Source organism: Populus alba, chromosome 17 (genome assembly GCF_005239225.2).
Source record: "Populus alba chromosome 17, ASM523922v2, whole genome shotgun sequence".
Lineage (NCBI taxonomy): Eukaryota > Viridiplantae > Streptophyta > Magnoliopsida > Malpighiales > Salicaceae > Populus > Populus alba.
In genome coordinates, this window is record NC_133300.1 from 18316336 (window position 1) to 18339571 (window position 23236).

The following is a 23236-nucleotide window of genomic DNA, read 5'->3' on the forward strand; positions in this document are numbered from 1 at the left end:
AGTTTAGTTTGTTAAAGTTAATTTTCTTTCTATTTAATTATCAGACTTTCATACTTTCATAACACGTATCCTAGGCTTGACGAGTTAACTTGATTTGATAGGTTAACCCAGTTAATTCTGGGTAAACCCGTCATTTTTTTTTCTATTTAATTATCAAACTTTTATGACGTGAATCTCAGGTTTTACGGGATAACCTGGTTTAAAGGGTTAACCTAATTAATTCATTTTTTTTCTTTTTCTTTATTAGTTTTTTTCTTTCTGTTGATTTTTTTTTCTTTATTTTTTTAATTAATCTATTTAATTATCATATTTTTATGACACGATCTTATAGTCAGACCCACATCCAATATTCTTGGGTCCGATGTTGCAGCCAGACTAACTTAAACTTGGGTCATGCAAGTTTAATTTTATTATTAACATTATAAATATTACTCTTAGATTAAGTGTTTGCAGCTAAACTCAAGATTTTTTAGTATAGCTTTGCAGAAAAACTCAAAATTTTTAAATTTTTATTTTTTTAATATTTTTTATAAAAAAGTAATCCGCAACATTGCGGGTTATGTGTACAGTAGAATAAGTAAAAGGCGCGGGGAAACTACTTTTAGAATATTACTTAATATCCGTGTGGAGCCCAAGCGGCCTGGCCAGTGCGGGACGAAGACTTTTACTAACCAATAAGCAAAACACAGCCACGTTCCTTCTCTGAAACTGCAGCGAAGAGATCACTAATAATGAAATGGATCCATCACATTATCAATCACTAATGAAAAGAGATCGATAGCAGAAGAAAAGCTCATCACCATACACTTTCACCTTTGCCATTTCTCATCCCACACTGCTCTGTTTCCTCATCCCTGCTTTTGGTTATCCTTGCACATTTTCTACTTCTTGTCAACATCCAATTATTTTCCATTCGATAACAAGCTATGGCTGATGCAATTATTTCTGCTGTCGCGAGTACAATCATGGGGAACTTGAATTCCCCAATTCTTCAAGAGCTTGGACTTGCTGGGGGCCTAGAGACCGAGCTTGAAAATCTCAACCGCACGTTCAGAACTATTCGAGCTGTGCTGCAAGATGCAGAGGAGAAGCAGTGGAAGAGTGAGCCTATAAAGGTGTGGCTCAGAGACATCAAGGATGCAGCTTATGACGCTGATGATTTGCTAGATGAGTTTGCAATTGAAGCTCAGTGGCATCAGCAGCCAAGAGATCTCAAATATCGAGTTAGTTCCTTCTTTTCTATCAATCATAATCCACTTGTTTTTCGACAAAGAATGGTGCATAAATTGAAGAATGTTAGAGAAAAACTAGATGCCATTGCCAAGGAGAGACACAATTTCCATTTAATAGAAGGGGCTTTGGAGATAGAAGCAGATAGTTTTGATTGGCGTCAGACTTGGTCATGGGTGAATGAATCAGAAATTTATGGAAGGGGCAAGGAGAAAGAAGATCTGGTCAACATGCTGCTCACCAGTTCAGATGATTTCTCTGTTTATGCTATATGTGGAATGGGGGGCTTGGGTAAAACAACACTTGCTCAATTAGTCTACAACGACGGAAGAATAGAAGGGCATTTTGATTTGCGGATTTGGGTGTGCGTATCAGTTGATTTCAACATAAAAAGATTGACAACAGCCATCATCGAGTCCATTCAACGCACTACTCCAAATATTCAACAGTTGGATGCTCTTCTACGATGCCTCCAAGAAAAGTTACGTGGTACGAAGTTTTTGCTCATATTGGATGATGTTTGGGATGATGACCATGATAACTGGAGCAAGTTGAAAGATGCATTGAGTTGTGGAGCTAAAGGAAGTGCAGTTATTGTGACTACTCGTTTGGGAACTATGGCTGAAAAAATGGCCACAAATCCTGTTCAACATATGGAAACATTGTCGGATGAGGATTCCTGGCTTTTATTTAAGCAGCTTGCATTTGGTATGAGAAGGAGAGAGGAGTATGGTCACTTGGAAAACATTGGAGCAGCGATAGTTAACAAGTGTAGCGGAGTTCCGTTGGCTATAAGAGCAGTCGGAAGCCTGATGCGCTCGAAGAAAATTGAAAGGGAGTGGCTGTCTGTGAAAGAAAGTGAGATTTGGGATCTGCCGAATGAAGGAAGCCAGATATTACCTGCCTTGAGTTTGAGTTATATGAATCTAAAGCCAGCTGTGAAGCAATGCTTTGCATTTTGCTCTATATTCCCCAAAGATTATGTCATTCGGAAGGAGCGGTTGGTAGCTCTATGGATGGCAAATGGCTTCATTTCGTGCATTGGGCAAATGGATTTGCACGATAAGGGTGAAGAGATTTTCCACGAATTAGTTGGGAGGTCTTTTTTTCAAGAAGTCATGGATGATGGGCTGGGCAACATATCATGTAAAATGCACGATCTTATCCATGATCTTGCACAGTACATTATGAAGAGAGAATGTTGTTTGATTGCGGCCAATACAAAGTTGCAAATTCCTAAAACAATTCGTCATGTGGGTGCATACAGGACATCACAGTTTGTTCCAAAAGACAAGGATTTCAAATCTCGGTCACTACGCTCAATTTTGCTTTCTGGAGTTTATCATCCCACACGCCTTGTGAGTGATGATTTGCATCTTTATTTCACCCAACAAAAGCATCTGAGAGCCTTGCATATAGGTATCTATCTCAATACATTGCCAAAGTCAATTTGTTATTTGAAACATCTAAGGTTTCTAGATGTCTCCAATTCCAACATTAAAAAATTGCCTGCATCAACCACCTCCCTCCAAAATCTTCAGACACTAAATCTGAGTCAGTGTACACAGCTCATCCAATTACCTAGAGGTATGAAGCATATGAAAAGTCTCATCTATCTTGACATCACGGGCTGTTATTCACTTCGATTTATGCCATTTGGAATGGGGCAATTAACATGCCTGCGAAAACTTGGCCTGTTCATTGTGGGTAAGGAGGATGGTCGTCACTTAGGGGAGCTAGAAAGGCTGAATAATCTTGCTGGTGAACTAAGCATCACAGATCTTGTTAATGTTAAGAATTTAACAGATGCCAGAAGTGCCAATTTGAAGTTGAAGACAACTCTTCTATCACTGCATTTATCTTGGAATAAGAATGGAGGTCACCCTTTTACTTGTGTGCAATCAGCTGAAAATAATGAGGATGTCCTTGATGGGCTTCAACCTCATTCAAATCTGAAGAAATTGAGATTAATTGGATATGGGGGTTCAAAATTTCCAAAGTGGATGATGAACTTGAACTTGATGCTACCGAATCTAGTAGAGATGAAGCTAAAAGCATGTGGCAACTGTGAACAACTTCCACCATTTGGGAAATTACAGTTCCTCAAGAATCTTGAACTAGGTGGAATGGATGGTGTGAAGTGTATTGACAGCCATGTGTATGGAGATGAGCAAAATCCATTCCCATCTTTGGAGGGACTGACATTTAAATCAATGAAGAGACTAGAGCAATGGGCTCCGTGTAGTTTTCCTCGTCTTAAAGTATTATCTATAGTTCTTTGCCCCTTGTTGACCGAAATACCAATTATACCTTCCGTCAAAAGCTTACTCATCGATGGAGGCAATGTTTCGTTACTGATGTCAGTTATGAAATTTACTTCTATCACATACCTTTATATTGAATGGATTGATGTGAGGCTGCTTCCAGATGGGTTCTTGCAAAATCATACACTCCTCGAGTTCTTATATATAGGTGGGATGAGAAATCTACCGTCTTTGTCAAATAAGGTATTTGACAACCTTTCAGCTCTTAAAAGCTTGAGAATCCGGCATTTTGATGAACTTGAAAGCTTGCCAGAGGAAGGTCTTCGAAAACTCACTTCTTTGGAGGTTTTAGAGATAGATAGTTGTACAAGATTATACACTCTGCCAATGAATGGGTTGTCCGGCTTATCTTCTCTTCGTAGGTTATCTGTTAGAAATTGTGATAAATTTGTGTCTCTGTCCGAGGGAGTGCAATATCTGACGGCACTTGAAAACTTGGAGCTTGAACTTTGTCCAGAGCTGAATTCATTGCCAAAGAGTATCCAACATCTTACTTCTCTCCGATCTCTAAGACTCTATGAATGCAAGGGATTAACTTCCTTGCCAAATCAGATTGGTTATCTCATATCCCTTTCACGCCTGGAAATTCAGTATTGCCCTAATTTGGTATGTTTGCCAGAAGGGCTACAGAGTCTCAGCAACCTCAGCGACTTGATGATTAACAATTGTCCAAATTTGAAGAAAAGGTGCTCGAAGGAGCGAGGAGAGGACTGGCCTAAGATAGCTCACATCCCTTCCGTTTACATCAACTAAGTATTGCAATGATCTTTGTAATAGAAAGGGAGAAATACGTCTATTTATTATTTTTATTGTATGAATATGCACGTGTTTTATTGCATGACAAGTTTAGGTATAACTTTGGTTTGATGGTACTATGAATCTCTCTGATATATTGATATTTGATAAAGATATCCTTATGGTTTAAATTTATATAATTGGGTTTCTATGATTTTGTCTACTAGGCAGTATAGATCTCTCTGTTCAGAGTAAACGTAATATTTCATTAATTTTGTCTTTTAAAGATATGGAAGAACACGAGTTAGATTTCTATTGGTTTCTAATTTAAAGAAAATTTTTATTAAGAACTCTAAAAATAATAATAAAATTTAAAAAAAATCACTAAGATGTTCACTTTTATAATAATATATTTTTATGAAAATTTAATGATTTTCAGCGAAGAAAAATTATGGATTTACTGATGAAACATATTTGAGGGAGTAAATGAGTATTTTTGTTTTTTCATAGCCATGATTTTTCAATTTAATTTTTTCATGAAAATTTTGATGAATACATAAAAAAGTGTTATATAAATTAACAAGTATAGTATAAATAAATAAAAATTAAATATAATTTTTAATCATTGTTAGCTTTATAAAATAATAAATTTTAAAAATAAATTAACAAGTCGTATACATAAATATAAATTAAATATATATTTTTAGTAATTTTTTAGCTTTATAAAACAAAGTTTAAAATATATTTTTTTTTCAAATTATATAAAAAATAGCATTTTTTTAATTTTTTTTTTGAATTCTTAATAAATTTTTATTTTCCCTTAAAATCAGAACCGATTGGAATTTGACATATATCTCTCCATATTTTTAAAAGTCAAAATTGAAAAATTAAGCTGAGTATGAATAGAGGGATATCTGTTGCCTAACACAATAAACAATAATGATCTAACAGAATAAACTTCAAGGCTAAGTTATCAGACCAGGCTCGTCATCTGATTCGATCTAAGTCCAGGCTCGTTTAGGCATAAAAGTTATAAATAATTAAATAAACATAAATAAACGAAGTTGTTTTTTATAAAAAAAAAAAAATTAATTAGATCAATCGAATCGATAATTATGAATTGATAGAACATATCACCTTTGTTTAACAAAATTAATTTCCAATCCAGTTTGAAAGCCCGGGTAAACAGGTCGCAGGTCGACCTGTCAACCCAGGCCAAGTTCCATAAGTGATGGTCAATATCCAACATGCGGGCCCTAGAAGAAGAAAGCAAGATCATGAGGGGCAATATCTACCCTGGTCGATATCCGTTAGGACTCGGGAGGTGTCAGTTAAGTTCCTATTTATTTACTGAAAAGTAAATTTTTAAAAAAATTAAAATTTTAAAAAAATAAATTATTTTTTAATATTTGATACTGTAATGAAAAATAAATTAGAAAATTTTTTTAGTATTGATTATGTCATGAAAAATGAGTTGGAAAATAACTTATTAATATTTTATTTTTTTCAAGTTTATTAAAATAATAAGGAATAAATCTTACAAATTAAAAGTTGAATGAGAATGAAATTAAAAAATAGATATAATTTCATAAATTATATCAAATAAAAATAAATAATAATCAAAATAATAGAGATCAAATATAAAAAATAAAAAAATAAAAAGATGAAGAAATTAAAATAAAAATTATCATTTCATAAATTATTTCAAATAAAATAAATAAAAATCAAAAGAATGAGGATCAGATTTTGATAGATAAAAAATTCCAATTAAAAAATAAGCGAAAAGCAAAATAAAAATGAGGACCAAAGTTTATAGAAAATTCAATTCTAAGGGATGAAATTGAAAAACAAATATTCAAAACAAATATATATATAGCAATCAAAAGTTTGAGGATCAAATTTGATATAATCAGCAAAATAATATGACATTTCTAAATTTTTCACAACTTCCAGAAAGTGTTTTTCGCCCAAAATAAAAGGAAAATATTTTCTGAAAACCAAGCAAATTTTTTCTTGACTGTGTTTTCCGTTGACCAACTTTCATAATAACAAAAAATACAGGAAAAAAGTGCACTTTCCAGGAAAATAAACGCACCAGGTGTGTTTGGTATTGTGGTAGCTTTTATGGTTGTGGTTTGAAAAAATTATTTTATAAAAAGTATTTTTAATTGAGGTTTGGTTTGGTATTTATATATGTTTGGTTAAAATTAAAGTTGAAAAAAAAAGTTTAATGTATTTGGTTCAAATGCTTTTTTGAGATTATAAAATAATTTCAAAAAATATATATTACTATTGATGGTTTTTAATTTAAATATTGTAGATTTAATTACTGCTATTACATCATAAAATAAATAATACTTTATATAAAAATATTTTTATTGTTCCATTAACTATCTACAATTCCATCACGTATGAATACATTCAACAATGACTACAGTTTTCTTGGTTTCTTAAGCGCGCAACAACATCAGGAATAAAATTGGGATTACGATCAAATTCTGCAAATACTACGTCATTAAGCAATCTCCGTATAATTTATGTAGTGTCATTGAATAATGTTAAACACTATTTTTTTTGAATAAAACACAATTAAAAATAAATAAATCATTTTAATCGGATCCGGTTCAATGCATTTTTAGCTTTGAATCGGACCCGGTCCAATTGGAATAGTGGAGTCACCCTCCACTCTTCACTCTCCACAGAAGCAGCGAAGAGCTACTTTGTCTCATCTTGCATTGCAAAGGTAGATAACAATGGGACCCATGAACAGTAAATGATGTTTTTTTCATTACCCAACATGTTGCTCCTGCGTTTTGCTTCAAACACAGATGCAACCTCATAAACAAACGTATCATTAAAGTAAAAATGAAAAACAACATTTAAATAAATAAATAAGGAGTTGAGGAGAGAAGAGAAAGAAAGGGATGTTGATGTTTTTTTTAAAAAGAAGAAGAAGAAGAAGAAAGAGGCACGTCTATTGTGAAATAAGGGATTCTAGTCTTTTTATTGGGTGTTTTACCAATGAATAATTAAATATTAATATTTTTAATCATTCCGTCAATTATTTCGTCTGTAATAGTTAATTTAAATTTTCAATTTAATACAAAATTTTTAGAAACCACCAAATATCACCTACAACTTTTAAATCCATCGGTGATTCCGTCTGTAATATTTAATTTAATAAAAAAATTTCAAAAACCCGTCAAATAACACCGATGAATTTTCAATCCGTCAGTGATTTCATCTATAAAGAATAATAATTAATAGTGCAATTGGAAAAGTAAACAGTTGCAAAGTTCTCTAAGAAATATCAATAAAAATTTTGTCAATGATTTTATTTGTAATTAACATGATGAACAGTGTTAGGAAGAAGTTAACAGTTTATTAATGAATTATTGATAGATTTTACAAACGAAATCAGTTTATCTCGGTAATTTATTTGTATATATGACCCATTATATTCCCTTGATCTACAAAAAAAAAAAAAAAAAAAAAAATCAAACCGAAACATATCTTTACTCGCATGGCGGTGATTGGCCTTTAGTAGTTTTGATGTCCACTTGTCTTTCTGTAGGCCAATAATGTTGGCATCAGGTGCCAAAACGGCAAGGCTTTATGATTCTGTAAACCTTATCTCCAATGGTGGATTGATGATGGTTACAAGAAACCCATTGGATGGTCATTGATCGGAAAATTAGAAAGAACATATTCTACGCACAAATTTTGAAAGCACCTTTATCCTAATCCAATGCTATAAGATGGGAGTTTTTTTAAAATAAAATCACACATTTTTGTTTTTGTTTTTTTTAAATAGCTAATTAACACAAAGAAAATATTTTTAAAATTAATCTAATTTGATATAAATAGCAATTTCCTCTTGTGATTTTTTAAAATTCTTATAGTTGGAAAGTGCATCTATTTAAAAATGCAAAAAAATTAGTTTTACAAACTTCAACAAGAAAGAAAAGAGAATTGAAAACACATTGAAACTTTAATAATAATATTTTTAATACAATAAATAAAATAAATAAAAGAAATTCAATAATAATAAGAAAAATTATCAATGGTAGTTGAAGTATGTAACATGCGCCAACCAAAAATAAGTGAGTCATGCCACTTAGATGCATATTTAGTAATATGGTTGAAAATATTGTTAATTAATTTTTTCTAATAAAAATATCAAAACTGTGTCCTTTTAAGTGTTTTTTTTTTTTTATGATTTTGACATGAAATAATAAAAAATACACTCAAAGAAATATTAAATTATTCACAAATAGAAGAGTACTTCAAATTTCTTGAAACAAAGTAAAAAAGGTAAAGCTACAATTTCCTGCTCAAATGCAATATTTCTCCGTCTAACATTTTTCTAAAGGCTAGTTTGGGAGACTAATATTTTCTATAGCTCTCAACATAATTGATAATCATTAAATTCCTAATATAAGACCGAACAACATCAACCTTTTCTAGTAATTTCTTGAGTAAAAACCTTTTCTGCAACATGTCCATAATCACACCAGTCATGTGTTCCACTTTGATTTCAGATCATTTGCTTTTCAAGTTAGCGCACATGAATTAAAATTTTGGTACGACACAAATCTCTCTAACATAGGTAGCTTTGAGATCATACTTTTCAGTAATCTTGATTACAAAAAATAGGGATATATAGGGGTGAGCATAAATTTAAGATCATATATATATTTTTTTTTGGTTTTTGATATGAAATTTTATATATATATATATATATAAATACACTTTAAATAGTAGCTTTTAAACCATATTTTGTTTTTTGTTTTTATGCACAAGGATAGGGGGTGAGCATAAATCTAAGATCTTTGAATATGATCGATTAGATTTTGCTGTCATGTATAATATGCTTTATGCTTCTGTTTTAGCCTTCATAATTGAGATCTTGAACGATCTTTTCTAGTGCTCAGCTTGTCAATTTCTTTGTTGGAATTCAAATCTATCACACTAAAGCTTTCATGGAAGATTTTATTCTCCACCTATTAAACCATGCAATGATGCATGGATGCTCATCTAGAACAAAGCAAAGCTCCATTGACAAATTTGTTTATACATCCTTGATAAAGAATTTCCTAAATAGGCAAAAGAAAGAAAATTCTCAGAAACTTTACGTTCTTTTTAGCACATAGTTTAATTAAAAAAAAAAGTGATGAAATTCAAAAGGGATTGCAATGATAGAGTTTGAATTAGATTTATGCAGATATTGTTCCAAAGATCCATGATTTCTCTTCCATAAATATGCTTCTAGTGAAAACATAGCAAAGAGAAGAGAATGGCCAAGGCTTCACCACTTGAAAGGGTTTTTGGGCTCTGCCAAGGGGATCTGATGCACCTCTGAGAATATTCGTCATGACCATGCGAAATAACCTCATCGAGGTTTTTAGATACGCCATTGTTAACCAAAATGGCTTTGGAATGAAGCATTTTTATATGCAATGATCTCATCTGAGGTGACGAGCATCAAACTTGTCTGGTCTGGATGATTTCAGGACTGAACTCTGCCGGTTCAGTGGGGCGAAGACATATCCTGGCAAGGGCATCAGATTCGTTCGATCAGATTCCCAGGTAATTTGCAGTTCGGTGTCGAAGGCGTATTGTGTTTTGTTTTTATTTAATATCTTCTGCAATACAATCTATGAAACTAATAGTGATGCTTTTCAATTTTCAAAAACTGCTTTTTTTTTTTTAATTTTTTTTTCTAAAATTATAATCAATATGAATTTGACATATCTCCCAATATTTTTAAAAAATGAAAATTAGTGAAATATTGAGTTGACCATGAATGATGTATGAATAGCAAGCAGACAATGTAAATGGTAACTTCGAGGGGTTAGTCTAGTGGAACTTAATGGTGGGCTTGGAGGTTTACTCTCTTCAGATCTTCAGTTTGAATTTTTTCTAGCATCAAATCTTATAGGGCGAGAGCTGTGGGGCTTAACACTTTGTACAGATCGGTTCCAGGCTGTAAAGACTTGGTTTAGTACGTGAAAGCTGGGACAAGATATTCTGTGATTCAGAAAAAAAAAAAAAAACAACGTTAATGGTTTGAGTTGAATGTTAATTTTGTTTTTTTTTTTTAAAAAAAATACTAAGCGTTGAATGTTACTAAAAGTTTCTCTTTCTCTCTGTTTCTTTTCTTCTGTTGTTGTTCTTGTTATTCAAGAACCCTTCTTTCTTCTTTAATTACCAGATTAATTGGATGGCAACACATTGATTTGAATTAAATCCGGGAAAGAAATGTTCACCGTGCACTGTTCTTCGATCTTGGAGTCCCTAAAAATAGAACATCAGGTTCCTAAGCATTCTGTTAAATTTTCAATTGCAACTGTCAATTGTTAATAAGGTGAAACTATTAATAATAGCATTTACATTGTTTTCCAGATTATGAAGGGCTGTTCACTAGTGCATTGTAAACTAAAGTTTGCTGTCTAGATTTTCCATTTAAGTAAACATATATGTTCAAATAAATAGGGTTCTGGAGGTTCAAAACTTCGGAACAAAACCAGGTATGGTCATGACCACCTTGCTGCATACAGAAAGATGTTAAATAGCTCCATGGATGCCGTACTGGTGTGTTCTTGGTTGTCCTGTCTCTGGGGTAATCAAGTTTTTTTTTATTTTTTTGTTCCAAAGACTGTTGTGCCTTCGAAGTAAACTAATTCCTACATTTGATCTTACACTTCTAATTTTAGAACCCTTTTGATCTTGTCGATTTTGCGACATTGAATCATTCTTCATCTTATCTCCTTGTCATAAAATAAAAGAAAAGGAACCCTAGTCGGAAAACATTTATCTTACCCGTGTCAGTTCCCATTTTCACTTCAGAAGAGAACATGGCTGGTGCACTTGTTTCGGCTCTTGCATTTACAATCTTGGGCAACTTGCATTCACTAGCGCTGGAAGATATTGGTATTTCCGACTTCCCAGGGTCTGGCCAGTGCGCAGCTTGGCTGCATGGTTATGGGGTCACCGAAGGCCACTGGACACTGATAAAAAAAAAACTGATCGTAGAGAAGAAGACGTTTGCTAACAAACAAGGCAATTCAAGTGGACAAATTCGGTCTTCAAATCACAGCGATGTTCCTTCTTTGAAACTTCAATTGCTTTATTGTAAGCATAGCTAGTCAAGTCTGAACTGTGTGGAGCCTATTCAATATAGTCAGGGACGGCAGTTTAATATCTTGATAAAATTGAACCACCACATTATCAATCACTAATGTAATGAAGAATTGATCGATAGCAGAAGAAAAGCTCATCACCAAATACTTTCACCTTTGCCATTTCTCATCTCACACTGCTCTGTCTTCTCAATACATACCATTTCTTGCTTACACCCCTGCTTTTGGTTATCCTTGCACCTATTCTACTTCTTCTTGTCAACATCCAATTATTTTCCATTCGAAAACAAGCTATGGCTGATGCAATTATTTCTGCTCTCGCGGGTACAATCATGGGGAACTTGAATTCCCCAATTCTTCAAGAGCTTGGACTTGCTGGGGGCCGAGAGACTGAGCTTGAAAATCTCAACCACACGTTCAGTTCCTGTGCTGCAAGATGCAGAGGAGAAGCAGTGGAAGAGTGGGCCTATAAAGGCGTGGCTCAGAGACATCAAGGATGCAGCTTATGATGCTGATGATTTGCTAGATGAGTTTGCAATTGAAGCTCAGTGGCATCAGCAGCCAAGAGATCTCAAATATCGAGTTAGTTCCTTCTTATTCTATCGATCATAATCCACTTGTTTTCCGGACAAAAGAATGGTGCATAAATTGAACGAATGTTAGAGAAAAACTAGATGCCATTGCCAAGGAGCGACACAATTTCCATCTAAGTGAAGGGGCTTGGAGATAGAAGCAGGTAGTTTTGATTAATTGGCGTCAGACTTGGACATGGTTGAATGAATCAGAAATTTATGGAAGGGGCAAGGAGAAAGAAGATCTGGTCAACATGCTGCTCACCAGTTCAGATGATTTCTCTGTTTATGCTATTTGTGGAATGGATAAGACAACACTTGCTCAGTTAGTCTACAACGACGGTGATTTTGATTAGTGCGGATTTGGGTGTGTGTATCTGTTGATTTCAACATAAAAAGATTGACAGCAGCCATAATCGAGTCCATTCAACGCACTTCTCCAAATATTCAACAGTTGGATGCCCTTCTACGATGCCTCCAAGAAAAGTTAGGAGGTAAAAAGTTTTTGCTCATAGTGGATGATGTTTGGAAACTATATATGGCTGAAAAAATGGCCACAAATCCCGTTCAGCACATGGAAACATTGTCGGATGAGAAGAAGTTTGTATTGATGGTCAAAGATGGGAGGAGAAGAAGTTGTCGTGACTGTCGTGGGTTAGAGCTGGAGCTACCACCGTGGGAGCTGCTGGTTGTAGGTGTCACGTGTGTCGGAGAAGTTTGTTAGCCTGTTATTAGTACTTCGGGTGGTGGCCGCCAGTGATGTTCTTCTTCCTCCATGGTTCTCAGATTCTCTTAGGTCTTAACAGTGAGATGAGATGGGGTTTTTTTTTAAGTGAAGATGCAAGGGAGAGAGGAGCTATTGGTTTTGAGAGTGAGAAGGTCTGATAGAGGATTAGTTGCTGGAACTGTCGTTGCATGTTGTTGGTCAACAGGATGAAGAGGTGTTGTAGTGTTGAAAAAAAATCAATCGGTCTCCTGCTCTCTTCGGAAAGGTTGAAGATAATGAGAGTGCAGTATTTTAATTGTGAGGAAAAGGAAATCCACATTGAATTTAGCAAAACTTTTCGTATTTTTTTTTTAATGTAATGTAATTGTTATTTCGTAATGTAATGGGTGCATAAGACTTCGTGATGTTATATGGAGTTTCATGGCAATACATGGGCCTCAAATTCATCGTATGAAAATGTTTATGAGCATGACAAGGTTCAAGTATACTAAACACTTGATCATACGTGGACAAGTGAGAATGGTACACGTTCACAAGACATGACAGCAAACTAGTCCTCCGAGGGCCCCCAACTTCCACCCAATTCAAGGCTTCTAGTAGGGATAATGCCTTCTTCTAGTAGGGAAATACCAACTTTTTATCTATCTATAGATATTTCCACATATTCTTCCAATACAAATCCTCTATGTCTTTTATTACTCCCTTCAAGGTTTTCATGGAGAAAAAGAAACCTAAAGGTGGTGACAGCACTGGTGATTTAGCCCTAGTAAAGGCGGCTGCATGGGCATGGTACCAACATGGCTCAGGGTCAGAAGGAAAGCCTATGTGTGAATCTTATGTTACAGGTTCTCGTCAAGCTCCAAGACCGTCAAGATACAAGCTAGAATATATGAGATTGAGAGTGAAGGAATTAGATACCATGGATGGCTCAGGAGAACCTAGTCCAATCGGTGCAGATAATTCTCTACTTGATAACTATGAGGTAGAGAGCATTTCCAAGCACCTTGACAATCTTATAGAGCCAAGCAGCAAGAGATCTTATGGCGTCGAGATCTTTGATAGAGATGATCATCTTCATCACGGAAAAAGTATTTCATTATTGGATAGTGATCAAACTTGTGGAATGAAGCAGAAGAAGAACAAGACGAAATTTTTCTTACAAGGTTGGTGGCTAAGATATTCGGTTGTTTGTGGCACAAGGGAAGATGTGGTGAGCATACAAGAGCTTTAGCGCGCTGCGGCAGCAGCCGGAAAGGCATATTCCGGTGGTTGGGTGGTTGCCAGTTGAGCCACAAGAACTGCCAACGGTGGGTGAATGTACAGCAACTTCTTAAATTGTTACTTACACTAACTTTTATCTCTTCTATGACTTTTTTCCTTTCTTTTCTTTTTTTCAATGGGAACACTTAAATATTACACTACGAAACATAGATAACTTTCCCTTTCTCTCATCTCAAAGTAGGAAAGATTTGATCTCGTATAAGCAAATAAAAATTACACATGTTTAATATTTTGATTTTTAATTAGTTTTTTTTTTTCTTTTTTTAACTCAATTAAAATAGGTGAGTTTAATAATTAAATTCATTTACACTACGAGGCACTCCTTAACTTTTGCCTTGCTTGAATAATAATAAATCAAATTTACTATATATATATATATATATATTACAAGTTTGCGTTATAAGATCTTATGAAGGTGCCTTGAAGGAAAGGACAAAAACAGTACTTCGAGAGATCAATTATAAGATTTGATTTCGACTAGGAACTTGATGATGAACTTGTACAAACATCAATCAACATCACTATTCTTCTTCTGATGTCACAATTAGACAAAACAAAACCACTAGCACCGACTGATCCTGTGTTGAAATTGTTCTTTGATGCTGCTTGTTTAGGACGAAGTATGGTTCAAGCTAAGCTGCATTATTGGGTAAGGAAATTAAGATAAGATAAGATAAAACAAGGTGAAATCGTAGTTATTAATCAATAATACTTTTTTTTTCAAATTAATCCCCAAATGGACATGATAACTATGGTAAAAAACCACGGTAGACTGAAAAAATTTCTCCTGAATTAACCTAATGGTCAACGAGTTGATTAGAAGAAATTCCTCCTCTCAATTCTAAAAATGAAGAATGGTTGGACAACAATTTGAGAGGCTTCTCATGCTTGATGACATCCGGTCCACACCTACCAAAAGTGACCCCATGTCGGTCACATGTGATTCTATATGTGCGTGTGAGTTCTATTTCCACTGCATAGGTCAATTTGGTCATAAAATGATTGTTTTTTAAGAATGAAATGGAAAATTGCAAGACTGCTCTTAAAATTACAAAGAAAAAGAAAACAATGACAGTGTCGTTGCCTGTGAGAAAGGCATTGTGCAATTGGGGCATTTTGCTCCAGAAACGAGAGCAGGAAAAAAAAGGGGTGATGTCCATCAAATTTCACTTCTACTCTTATCTTGTTAACTTTTAATCTATCAAAAAAGAAAAAGAAAATTAATTATCTCTAATTCAACTCAAGATTTCAATGGCTTCTGACTATTACAACATCTAATGGAGGATCTCCTTGTGAATTTATTTTAATTAAGAACTTCTTTTGAAATCTTATTACCATATGAATTTTGTAAAGAAAATATGGGAGGAAGAGAGGATAGAGTGAAACAAAAGAGTGGAAAGGTGCCCCCTTTTGTTTGTGTTTTTAATTTGATCCTTATTGGATTTTTTCTATTTAGCTTTCAACTCGTCCATGATAATCAAATGAAGGCAGCAACAAACCAAGAAACAAATGAAATGGCTACTTTCAGACTCCCTAAACCCTACCTCTCTCCTCCAAAAACCCTCTGCGCCTTCTCCACTTGGTACTCACCACCCCCACAACCCCCACCAAGACAGTCGCCGCCGCCTTCAGGCCATGAATCTCCAATTCTCACAACAATCTCTGAAGCAATAAAAAATATTGAAACAAAGCCACTTCACATTTCTCTCAAAAACACCCTACCTTCATTCAAAGCCCATCACTTTATTAGCCTCGTTAACCAAAATCCTTACTTTCTACCTCCAAAATCCCTCCTTTCTTTCTTTGACTTTCTATCTTCATACCCTACTTTTAGCCACACAGTTCAGTCTTATTGCAGTATGGTTCATTTCCTCATTGCACATCGAATGAACCAACAAGCTGAGTCTTTGCTTCATTTTGTTGTTTCACGTAAAGGGAAAGGATCAGCTTCTTCAGTTTTTGCTTCAATTCTTGAAACTAAAGGTACCCTTTCGTCGAGTTTTGTTTTTGATGCTTTAATGAGTGTGTATACTGAATTTGGTTACGTGTCTGATGCTATTCAGTGTTTTAGATTGACAAAGAAGCATAATTTGAAAATCCCATTTAATGGTTGCAAGTGTTTGCTTGAAAGAATGGTTAAAATGAGCTCTCCTATGGTAGCTTTGGAGTTTTATCTGGAGATCTTGGATTCTGGGTATCCACCAAATGTGTATAGTTTTAATGTGTTAATGAATAGATTGTGTAAAGAAGGTAAAGTTAAGGATGCTCAATTGATTTTTGATGAAATTCGGAAGACAGGTCTGCAGCCCACTGCTGTTAGTTTTAATACTTTGATTAATGGTTATTGTAAATCAGGAAATTTAGAGGAGGGTTTTAGGTTGAAGATGGTAATGGAGGAGTTTAGGGTTTTCCCTGATGTTTTTACTTATAGTGCTTTGATTGATGGGCTGTGTAAGGAGTGTCGGTTGGATGATGCGAATCATTTGTTCAAGGAAATGTGTGATAGAGGGCTGGTTCCTAATGATGTTACTTTTACCACATTGATTAATGGGCAGTGCAAGAATGGGAGAGTTGATTTGGCCTTGGAAATTTATCAGCAAATGTTTACTAAAGGTTTGAAAGCTGATTTGATCTTGTACAATTCACTCGTCAATGGCCTTTGTAAGGGTGGATATTTTAGGGAAGCAAGGAAGTTTGTTGGCGAGATGACTAAGAGAGGTTTGAGACCTGATAAATTTACGTACACTACACTTCTAGATGGTAGTTGCAAGGAGGGAGATTTGGAATTGGCTTTGGAGATGAAGAAGGAAATGGTAAAGGAAGGTATTCTGCTGGATAACGTAGCCTTCACAGCCATTATTTCTGGATTGTGTAGAGATGGAAAGATAGTAGATGCAGAGAGAACATTGAGGGAGTTGTTGAGAGCGGGTTTGAAACCAGATGATGGTACATATACCATGGTCATGGATGGGTTCTGTAAGAAGGGTGATGTGAAGATGGGATTTAAGTTGCTCAAAGAGATGCAGAGCGATGGGCATATACCAGGAGTGATCACTTACAATGTGCTTATGAATGGACTCTGCAAGCAAGGCCAGATGAAAAATGCTGATGTGCTTTTGAATGCAATGCTCAATTTGGGTGTAGTTCCAGATGACATTACTTACAACATTTTATTAGAAGGGCATTGCAAACATGGGAAACTAGGAGACTTCCATAATGTCAAGACTGAAATGGGGCTTGTTTCTGACTATGCATCTTATAGATCACTACTGAATGAGTTGAGCAAAGCTTCTAAAGATCGTCCAAAGAGATGATTTCTGACGGTTGCATATTTCATGTACAGACCTTTGATAGTTGATAAACTTAGATTTGATCTCTCAGATGATCAGAGAGAAGGTAGGAACTTTTAGCAAACCGGCTAATTGATTTACTTGACTTTAGATTTCTGGACGCAAAACACAGAGTTTATAGCACTCGTAACCAACTGTCATATGTCAAGGATTGAACTGTATAAATACATACCTTGTAACAAGTAGAACGATTCTTTCATCCAAAAATAAAATAAATAATTAGAAAAACAAGATCTTTAAAGTTTTCTTGTCAGCAAGAGTAGCATAGCTTTTAATGGAGGGTATCTGCCATGTACTGTTTGTTCACTTCTTCCTGTCTTCCTTTGCTCTCTCTTTAATTTCAATTTATGACCTTTTTTTAATGAAGGGAATGCAATGTCTAGTGGATTATGCTATATACTGCATTAATTCTTCATCATACCTTAAACATCTTTTGAGACTGTAGTTCTTGTTGCAGTTACTGCATGCTATAAACTTTTAATAAGCTTATCCTTGACTCTACTAACCCAACTCATCTGGTTTAAGTCCAGAAATAGTAGAGTCATCTGATCATATTAGTTGCTACAATTAATAAAAAAACTTACTGCTGGTCTATGAACTGATCGCTTAAGTTTTGTTGATTCATTTATTTATTGTGTCATGCCTCTCACAAAGTACTGCTCTTTGTAGCCGATCATAGTTTCATCTACTCTTACTTGAAACATCTCTTAAACATTGTTTTTGCAAATGTAACAATTACTTGCTGCTATAAGAATGCCATTTGTTTTCAGGAAACATTATCTTTACTGTTATCCTATTGCCATATATATGTAATGCACTGACATTTCAAAGCAATATTGAAGAGCTCATTGAGCATAGATGTAAACTTGGTCTTGGGATTAAGTTGGTTTGATAAATGAAATCACTTATGTCCTTCATCCTTGTGAAGTGTTAGAAATCCTTAGCTTCAAGATACTTCGTAAAGTTTTTGCTAAATGCTGTCTGTATTTTGCCGGTTGGATTCACTCAGATTGTCGACTGAAGGCATATAATATGATTGAACTTCGAATCTCTACAACACAAACAAAATTTAGTTTCAAAATTTTAGTAATGATTTGTTGGTGAATTGTTCTTCTTTTTTTGGTGTATGAGGATAAGAAGCTAGACTAGCTCCTCAGGAAACGAACACCACAGCATCACCATGTAATGCTTGCAGAACTCGCAAATTCGAGAAGACTTTAGGGAGAGAGACTACTAGCTCATTAATATCAGAATCGGAGGACCTAAATTTGAAGTTCAGACCATTCAACAAAGGAATCAGAACCAGAGGCACCCAACTTTGCCACAGCTTTTACCCTCTCCAAGAACGAGTAATTTTGCAGGACCAGGTGCTGTTAAGCAGCTCATTGATATCAGCAACTAGAGCATCGTATGGATGAAATAAAGAATTGCCCTCCCTGACCATACGAAAGGCTTCCTGAGAGTCAACTTTAAGAATCATCTTTCTAAATCCCAAGCCTCCAAGCATGATGTAAAATTGTAAACCTTGCTGCATAGCTTGAAGTTCAGTTCAGCCACCAAAACCTGAATAAATTATTCATACGAGAATATTTTGTATCAGAGAATTATATTATTTTTTAATAATTAGCCCATAAGTAGAAAATTTCAAAAAAAAAAAAAAAAGAATGGTGACAATAGATATATACATGTTTTTCTACTATGTTCATATCATATTTCATATTTTTTGAACAATGAATTTAAATATTTATATTATATTTATCGGATATCTATTATTTAAAAAATATTTATTATTCTATATATATAATATTTCATCATATGTTTTTTTATCCTATTTATATGAGCACAACATTAATATTTATAATTTAATCATGGACTGGTTTGGATTGGATTGTAGATCGGATAATATTTATATCGTAGTAATGATATTTATCGGATTTGAAAGGAACAGCGTCGTTTCTTGCTATGGAGCATGTGTAGATAGTTTTTGAACAGTGAAACTGAAAAGCAACACGAATCAGTTTCAGTCGACCAAGACAAAGCAAGAAGCCAAAAACAAGACGAATCAAAGTGACAAGGCGGAAGAGAATGCAAGAAATGGGGAAGCAGCAATCGCTGATTTTGATCCAAAAAATGGTGAAAATCCCTCCTCTTCAAGCCTTATCACTCTTCAACTCATCGATTCAACAAGGCTTCCAACACACTCACCACTCCATTTCTTTCCTTCTCCAACACCTTCTTGACCATCACAAACTTCCCCATGCACAATCACTCCTCCTCCAAATACTTTCCAACAAAATCTCCTCTCCCTTTTTCACTGTCCCATCTCTTCTCCACCATTTAACACAAAACCAGAACCAGAACCAGAGCCAGAACCAGAACCCATCAATGAGTTCTGCTCTTCTCTATGAAACAATCATCAATGCCCATCTTAAATCTCAATTACTAGACAAAGCCCTCGTCTTTTTCAATGAAATGGTTGATAAAGGCCTTGTCTTTCGACCTAACATTTTTAACAGTCTCTTGGGTTCTCTTGTGAGATCAAATTGTTTTGAGAAAGCTTGGTTGGTTTTTAATGAATTGAAAGAGAGGGTTAAGTTTGATGTCTATAGTTTTGGGATAATGATCAAGGGTTGTTGTGAAAATGGTAATCTGGATAAAAGTTTTCAACTTTTGGGTCTATTACAAGACATGGGTCTTTCTCCTAATGTTGTCATATACACTACTTTGATTGATGGTTGTTGTAAGAATGGTGATATTGAAAGAGCTAGGTTGTTTTTTGATAAGATGGGAGAGATGGGTTTGGTTGCTAATCAGTATACTTTTACGGTATTGATTAATGGGTTGTTTAAGAAAGGACTTAAGAAAGATGGTTTTGATTTGTTTGAGAAGATGAAGATTAATGGGCTGTTTCCCAATTTGTATACGTATAATTGTTTGATGAATGAGTATTGCAGTGAAGGAAAAATAAGCAGAGCTTTTGACTTGTTTGATGAAATGCGTGAGAGAGGTGTAGAAGCAAATGTTGTCACGTATAATACTTTGATCGGTGGCATGTGTAGAGAGGAGAGGGTTTGGGAGGCTGAGAAGTTGGTGGATCAAATGAAGAAAGCTGCTGTTAGTCCTAATTTAATCACATATAACACATTAATAGGTGGATTTTGTGATGTTGGGAATTTGGATAAGGCTTCAAGTTTACTAGATCAATTAAAGACAAATGGTCTGTCTCCATCTTTGGTGACCTACAATATTCTCATTGAAGGATATTCCAAGGCTGGAAATTGGAAAGGAGTTGCTGATTTAGCAAGGGAGATGGAGGGGAGAGGCATTTCTCCTTCTAAAGTGACATGTACAGTTTTAATTGATGCTTATGTTCGATTGCAAGAAATGGAGAAAGCATTTCAAATTTATTCCTCTATGGAGAAGTTTGGTTTGGTTCCTGATGTCTACGTCTATGGTGTGCTAATACATGGTTTGTGCATGAAAGGTAACATGAAAGAATCATCAAAACTGTTTAGATCAATGGGTGAAATGCACGTGGAACCAAGTGACGTGATATACAATACAATGATCCATGGTTACTGCAAAGAGGATAACTCCTATAGGGCTTTGAGGTTGCTTAGAGAAATGGAAGCGAAGGGGTTGGTTCCAAATGTGGCTAGCTACAGTTCTATCATCGGAGTTCTATGCAAGGATGGGAAGTGGGAAGAAGCTGAGGTTTTATTAGACAAGATGATAGAATTGCAACTACAACCGTCAGCTTCCATCTTAAACATGATCTCCAAAGCCAAAATTTTTACAGAATTGAAGATTTAAAGGACTCTTGGCATGAAGTGGCAAAGCAGAATTCCGTGAAAGATGGAGCCTTTGAGATAATGGTAATATTGGTAAAAGAATCCGCAAAGATTTGAAACACACACCCACATTTTGGGACAGACTAGCAGAGACTGCAAGACACTCTGTGTGGGAGAGGGCACTGAAAACGATCCAGTCCTGTTGTATAGAAACTAATATCAGCAGTTTTGCATGAATGAATCAAGTTTTTTAGCATGGTAAGGCATCTAATATTTTACTTATTTGATCTTTTCAATTTCACATAGAAATTTGTTCAAAAAAATCACACAGAGATGGAAAATCACACATTCATGTTTTGAGTATCCCCTTGTTCTTCATTGCAAAACATTACTTTTTATGGAAATATATAGTTATGTCCAAAGCATGTACCTTAACAACTAGCTTCAGTATAATGTTAGGACAGACAATAAAAAGAAGAATAAATACACATACAGTTGTTGCAAGCTCTTGATCCGACCCAACTTTGGGGCAAGAAATCCCCTTAAAAAAAATACCTGGATATGTTTCTGCAAAAATATAACTCCAACAAAAAAATGGTTATAACTTGATTCACTGATAAATGCACCTCATATGTACCATGTGCTAGGATCTAACTAGAGAAAGACTAACATATATAATACTGAGTTTTGATAGAAAATTTGATGTATCATATTCTTACATCTTTAATACATGGTCTCGAACAAAGGAGCTGGAAATGCCAGAGCAACTGCAAGGATCTTCATCCGAGACATCCCAATTGAACAAAACCATACCCGGGCCTTCATATATAGCTTTCTTTGAATTTTGTAAGTACCCAAACTTTCCAGAAGTCTATAAATTCCATTTTGTGAAAAGTACAAGACTGCCAAAAGTTTTCCAGGTCACTAAATTTCATTGAGTACATTACTTTTAACACTGGAATTCAGATCACATAACTTCCAATCCTACTCATGCTATTTGGTCACCATGTAATTGTAGGAAGGATAGCAGATTGAACGTACTTGGAATCTTGAATTTTTTAAATTGATTACACAATAAATCACACCACTCAATGTAGCCTAATGACACTAGTTAGCCCAGCTTAGAACTATAAGAACAATGGATAAAGAATCAAGAATATCCGAGTACTGAAGTAATAAAGCAAATACCTTATCTTTAGCTAAGGATCAGTCACAGGTCGCAAAAAGAATTAGAGAAACAACACAAACAAGTTGCAGTGCTGCATATGGTTTTTTTTCTTCTGATTTTCTTCTCTATTGTCTCTACCAGCTGCTACCTGAAACCAGATTCTATGGGTGCAAAAATGAGCCTGCTAGCATCACAGGTATGATCATGAACTCAATCCACTATTTTCTCTTTTGCACAGGATTCTATATGCATCATGCTTGCTTCTTTGTTTTCATATCTATTCGTTACATAATCAGGGGTTCCCCCTGTCCCTTGTCGTGATAATTTTCTCAGAAGTCCTGTCCCTACATATGGTAGGTTGATGGCTGTGTGTGTTTATGCAATTCATTTAATGTAATTACATGTGCAGATTTTGCTTGCAGCTCTTATTAAATGGAAATTTGGAACATCCGGAAACGTGACTTAAATGTCACATTGGTATGCAGGTATAGTTGTGGCATGTGTCTGCTTCTTTGTTCCTGCTTTTGCAGTGCCAAGTGAAATCCGGTCAGCCGAGCAAAGCATCGTTCTCTCGGTAAATATGTTTTTCGCCTTCTCTATTGCTCAATTATTTCTTCCTATGCTTTCCCTCATGAAATGTGGCCTGTTCATCTTCTTTGCGAGTTTCGTGGCAATTATGACTTCTTCATTTATTCCTTTCTTGCCTGAAAGGAAGCACGTACCAATTGAAGAGATGTATAAAGTGTGGAAAGAACATTTGTTTTGGAGGAAATACATGCCTGTAGATGATCCCCGAGCAAATGTCACCTCCAATGGAGAACCTTATTTCAGGCATCCAACCGGAAGGCATTTTGTGTTAAAGCTTCAGAGTAGTCGTTTCTCCAACTCGAAACATGTAAACTGCCATTTCATGTCA

General features: G+C 35.0%; 3 protein-coding genes across 7 annotated transcripts; all 3 read left to right on the forward strand.

Annotated features, from left to right (window-relative positions):
* The first annotated feature begins 665 nt into the window (after positions 1 to 665).
* Positions 666 to 4498, forward strand: LOC118028813 (putative disease resistance protein RGA4). Its single transcript, XM_035032521.2, has one exon. It carries the CDS (start codon positions 927 to 929, stop codon positions 4305 to 4307), a length of 3381 nt encoding a protein of 1126 aa, XP_034888412.1. The 5' UTR covers positions 666 to 926; the 3' UTR covers positions 4308 to 4498.
* A 9883-nt stretch (positions 4499 to 14381) lies between these two features.
* LOC118028811 (uncharacterized) lies at positions 14382 to 18480 on the forward strand. The gene has a single exon (XM_035032519.2). The coding sequence runs from the start codon at positions 15370 to 15372 to the stop codon at positions 17323 to 17325; it is 1956 nt and encodes a 651-aa protein (XP_034888410.1). The 5' UTR covers positions 14382 to 15369; the 3' UTR covers positions 17326 to 18480.
* Positions 15858 to 23219, forward strand: LOC118028810 (uncharacterized). Of its 5 annotated transcripts, none has more exons than XR_012168508.1 (6): positions 15858 to 15994; positions 18493 to 21410; positions 21899 to 21998; positions 22462 to 22516; positions 22730 to 22894; positions 23032 to 23219. XR_012168508.1 is itself a non-coding variant. In XM_073405849.1 (2 exons), exon 2 carries the CDS (start codon positions 19447 to 19449, stop codon positions 21172 to 21174), a length of 1728 nt encoding a protein of 575 aa, XP_073261950.1. In that variant the 5' UTR covers positions 15858 to 15994; positions 18493 to 19446; the 3' UTR covers positions 21175 to 21882. The 5 variants fall into 5 exon arrangements, 1 of the variants encoding a protein (XP_073261950.1); XR_012168510.1 differs by having other exon boundaries at positions 22806 to 22894; XR_012168507.1 differs by having other exon boundaries at positions 22730 to 23219.
* The last annotated feature ends 17 nt before the right edge of the window (positions 23220 to 23236 follow it).